At 31.1% G+C, this 4,819-nt stretch overlaps 1 protein-coding gene across 1 annotated transcript; it reads left to right on the top strand.

The window, feature by feature from the left end:
* The first annotated feature begins 1,109 nt into the window (after nucleotides 1–1,109).
* On the top strand, nucleotides 1,110–2,640 carry LOC132641786 (ethylene-responsive transcription factor CRF2-like). Its single transcript, XM_060358875.1, has one exon. It carries the CDS (start codon nucleotides 1,206–1,208, stop codon nucleotides 2,436–2,438), a length of 1,233 nt encoding a protein of 410 aa, XP_060214858.1. The 5' UTR covers nucleotides 1,110–1,205; the 3' UTR covers nucleotides 2,439–2,640.
* Nucleotides 2,641–4,819: the final 2,179 nt, after the last annotated feature.

The raw sequence follows: 4,819 nt of genomic DNA, 5'->3' as shown, positions 1-4,819 counted from the left end.
ATTATTGAAGTTGTTAAATGAGAGAGTTGCATGGATTTGGGCGGGTGTTATGTTAAATTGTTAATAAATAAGTGGATTATTTGAGCCACCAAAAAGCTACTTTGAGTTTGGATTAAAATGAACTAATAAACAGGTCATAACCCAATCTGCCAATTCATATGAATTTTTATCTTTTTACTTCTTCTTCTTCTTCTTATTTGGTTAAGTATCTAATATAATATATCAAACAAAAAGAATATATATTTTTGAAAATATTTTTACAGAATTTCTCCTAGATGATATCATTTATATGATACACTTTAAAGGGTGATTGGCTAAAATTATAAGCTGATCAAACTAACTAATAAATACATATTGATTTATTTATGCATTTTAATTATCATAATTTACAATTCAAGTGCTTATAAGTCAAAATAAATCAAAAGCTATAATCGGGTTTAACTTATTAAAAGTAGTTGATAATTATCAAGTGTTTAAAAGAACTTTTAGACTTTGAAGCTGATTTTATAACTAAGCAACTGCATTTTTTATTACAAGTATTGAATCAGATAATCTGAAATTAGTGCAATTGATAAAAAGAATTAATAAATATTCTTTCAGTTAAAATGACCGAAATATTCTTAAGTTTTTCATAAAAATATAAAATTTTAAAGGACTTTTACAAAAGGACCATGGACGAAAATAAAATAAAATTAAAAATTGTGTTATAGAATAAAGTATTTCAGAGATTATAAAAAAATAGAGATAAAAATCATAAAATGCATGATCAAACTACAAAAAATCCATATGAATTATTAAAATTATACTCCCTTCTTAATTTATATGAAACTGTTTGACTTGTCACAAAGTTTAAGAAGATAAAAGAAGATTTTTGAAATTTGTCGTATAAAACAAATGTTAGATATTTATGTGGCTATAAATAATTTCAATAAAATTGTAAAAGTGAAATTTTAAAATTAAATTATTTTTAATCATAAAAATGTGATATTTTTTGGGTCAGACTAATAATGAAAGGATGAGTAATAATCTTTTAAGGCAAACTTTCCACACCATGAATCACTAATTTCTCAAAATTAGACATAATTTGACCTTTTCTTTCCCCTTACAAATATAATCTAGAACTTTTATATTCCTCAGACATCCTAATATATAATCTATTCGTCTTCTCATCTCATCTCACACACCCATTTTTTCACTATGTCACCATGAAATCTCCAACCAAACAGGACTTTATAGATGAAAATCAAGAAACCAAATTTCAGAGAAAAATAAAAGTAAAAATCTCAGACCCATATGCTACAGAATCATCTTCAGATGATGAACAAGAAAAAAAAACCAAGTTCATTGTTCATGAGATTCTTCAAGAAAAGCTAAAAATGCAACCTTTAAATTATGACCAGTTTTCTGGAAAATTGCCTCCTATGGTTAGAAAGAGAAAATCAGGAAAATTTGTTACTGAAATTAAAGACCCATTTACCAAGAAAAGGATTTGGTTGGGTACTTTTAATACTGCTGAAGAAGCTTCTCATGTTTATCAATCCAAGAAACTTGAGTTTGAGGAAAAAATGAAGATGGCTAAAAGTGTAATAGCGAAAAAGGCTATTTCTGCAAAATCTGAAATTGGGTCTTCTTCTAGTGATCCTCCATTAATGGTTGATTCATCAAAGGTAAAGACTCGATTTTCACTCAAAAGTGAGTTTGAGGAAAAAATGAAATTGGCTAAAAATGCAGAAGTGAAAAAGGCTACTTCTGCAAAAGCTGGGTCTTGTTCTAGTGATTTGTCATTAATGGTTGATTCTCAGAAGTCGGATTCATTCAAAAAAAGAAAGTCTTTAAGTTTTGATCACTTTTCTGAAAAATTGCCTCCTATGGTTAGAAAGAGAAAATCAGGAAAATTTGTTACTGAAATTAAAGACCCATTTACCAAGAAAAGAATTTGGTTGGGTACTTTTAATACTGCTGAAGAAGCTTCTCAAGTTTATCAATCTAAGAAATTTGAGTTTGAGGAGAAGTTGAAGAAGGCCAAAAATGCAAAAGTGAAAAAGGCTATTTCTGCAAAATCTGAACTTGGTTCTTCCTCTAGTGATCCACCATTAATGGTTGATTCTCAGAATTTAGATTCATCGAATGAGTTTGTTGAGCAATTGGAGAAGGCTAAAAATGAAAAAGTGAAAGAGGCTATTTCTGCAAAATCTGATTTTGGGTCGTCTTCTAGTGATCCTGCATTGTTGGTTAATTCCCAGACCTCGGATTCATCAAATGGAGTTGAGGAAAAAGATGGGCTAAAAAGTGAAGACGAACTATGGATGGGACATTGGGTGCAAATTTCCGAGGATAAAGAGGTGAAGTTTTCAATGAAATTGGGGGTCCCAGTTGATAATTATGGGTTTTTGTTAGGTGAATTTAGCAAATTGGATGATCTTAGTATTTCTGTTTGAGATAACTATAGTTCCATAAATACTCATGTTTTTAAAACTTGCAGCAAGTTTAGATATTTAGGTCTATTTGTGAATGTTAGTAGCAATTGCAAGTCAATGAATAGCTTGTGAATGAATAAGTGTTTATGAGATTGAGGAAATTGAAAAGAGTTATTGCTTGCTCATATATTATGGATTCTCTTATTGATGGTTAAAACTTATGTTACATGATTTTGATTTGATTCGAGATCATCTAATATTCATTCATTGAAATTACATGCAAAAATTTATTATCTGCTTTTCTACGTATCATTTACGTGAAAATAGTCCGTCAAAACGATTACTTATACACTAATTTAAATGAAACTTGACTTTGAGTTCTTAGCTATTAACGAAATCAAAAGAAAAGATTTCAATTTCATGTCTTAAATGAAATGAGTGGACTAGAATAGACAGTATTCTAATGGATAGTTTATGGTGACTCTTCAAATATATCGACGTACGTGACGAATTCTCCAAAAGTAATGAATATTTGAAAGATCTAATACGAGTGCGGTATATATGAGGAGAGCATTAACAATATAGGTTCAAACCGTGATCGCTGCAATGTAAATTTGTTCCTCCAATCAAAATTTGAGTTCTTTGTCTCGTTGTTTGTAGATTTTGTTATTATAATGGCCTCTTCATTTTGATGAAATTTGCCATCTGTATTTGCTCCCTACTTCATAAGAGTTTGGTAGTAAAAGGGACTATAGAACTCCTTTTGACATATTTATTTTCAGATTGAAAAAAGGTGGGTGGATATCAAGAAAACAGAGATTTAGGGGTCGTTTGGTTGGTCTCATGAGAAGATCTGATCTCCATATACAAACTCTTATTGTTAATACAATATTGATTACTTTGTTGTATTTTCTCGTAACCTATATATGCATTAAATTATATGGGAATTTGTGTATTATCCTTCGGGATGACTTCATCTCTTTACTCGTAGAGGGTTCTCATGGTTCCTATATCATTGTTTTTTCCGATCCTTTTCTTTTAGTGCATTTAACAAATACTAAGACTATTTAGCTCAGAATATCATTCACAAAGATATTTCAACATAGAGCAGAATGAAATGTGGAACAAATTTATTGGCAACAATAGAATTAATCAACATCCTTTAAGTGAGTTGGGAGAGCATGGTGGCTTTGTATTGTAGGTGTGCGTCCACATACCATAATAGGTACCGCCATTTACGGCAGAGTTACTGAGCCGTGTAATAGCCGATTATTTCGGGTGATTCGGGGCCATTTGTGTCAGCTGTGGAATCTGTATGTGAATATTAGCAATACATGTATCAGCGACAAACGTGGGTTAGAATTGTCAGTATTCTAATAGATAGATTATGGTGACTCTTCAAATATCGACGGGTACGTGATGAATTCTCCAAAAGTAATGAATATTTGAAGGATCTAATATAAGTGCTGTATATATGGGGAGACCGTAACAATATAGGTTCAAACTTCTTACTTGATCATGGCAATGAGTTTGTTCCTCCAATCGAAATTTGAGTTCTTGTCTCTTCGTTTGTAGTTTGTGTTAATTAGGGTCTCTTCGTTTTGATGAAATTTGCCATCTTGCTCCCTACTTCATAAGAGTTTGTTAGTAAAGAGAGTATAAATTTCCTACTGACATATTTATTTTCAGAATGAAAATAGTTAGATTTAGAAAACAGAGATCTAGCGGTCGTTTGGTTGGTCTCATGAGAAGATCTAATCTCCATAGTCCATAGACAAACTCTCATTATTAATAAAATATTGGTTACTTTGTTTTATTTTCCTCATAAACAATATCTGCATTAAGTTCTACAAAAATCTGTGTATTATTTTGCGGGATGACTTATCTCTTTACTCGTAGGTGGTTCTTGTGGTTCCTATATCATTGTTTTTTTCTATCCTTTTCTTTTAGTGCTCCGACTCAAAGCGATAGCTTCTAGCTAGTTCTTAATAGCATTTAGCAAAACTAAGACTATTTAGATCAGAATATCATTCACAGAGATATTTCAACATAGAGCAGAATCAAACGTGGAAGAAATTTATTGGCAATAATAGAATTAATCAACATCCTTTAAGTGAGTTGGGAGAGCATGGTGGCTTTGTATTGTAGGTGTGCGTCCACATACCATAACAGGTACCCACATTACGACAAAGTTAATGAGCCGTGTAATAGCCGATTATTTCGGGTGATTAGAGGCCATTTGGCCGTGGAATATGTATGTGAATATTGGCAAACATGTATCAGTGACAAAATTAACGCTCAAATAGCGCACAAACTCTTATTTTGTTTAAAAAGTAAACACATATTTCGGTTATACATCGTATGCTAATTTTTAACACATCAAATGAAACATATAAAGATAA

This window comes from Lycium barbarum, chromosome 5 (genome assembly GCF_019175385.1).
Source record: "Lycium barbarum isolate Lr01 chromosome 5, ASM1917538v2, whole genome shotgun sequence".
Taxonomy (NCBI): Eukaryota; Viridiplantae; Streptophyta; class Magnoliopsida; order Solanales; family Solanaceae; genus Lycium; species Lycium barbarum.
The sequence above is the reverse complement of the archived record's forward strand: the minus strand, read 5'-3'. Positions and strand labels throughout refer to the sequence as shown.

Bases quoted from the DNA above. Each gene is read 5' to 3' on its own strand.
- LOC132641786 (XM_060358875.1), top strand. From the start codon at position 1,206: ATGAAATCTCCAACCAAACAGGACTTTATAGATGAAAATCAAGAAACC.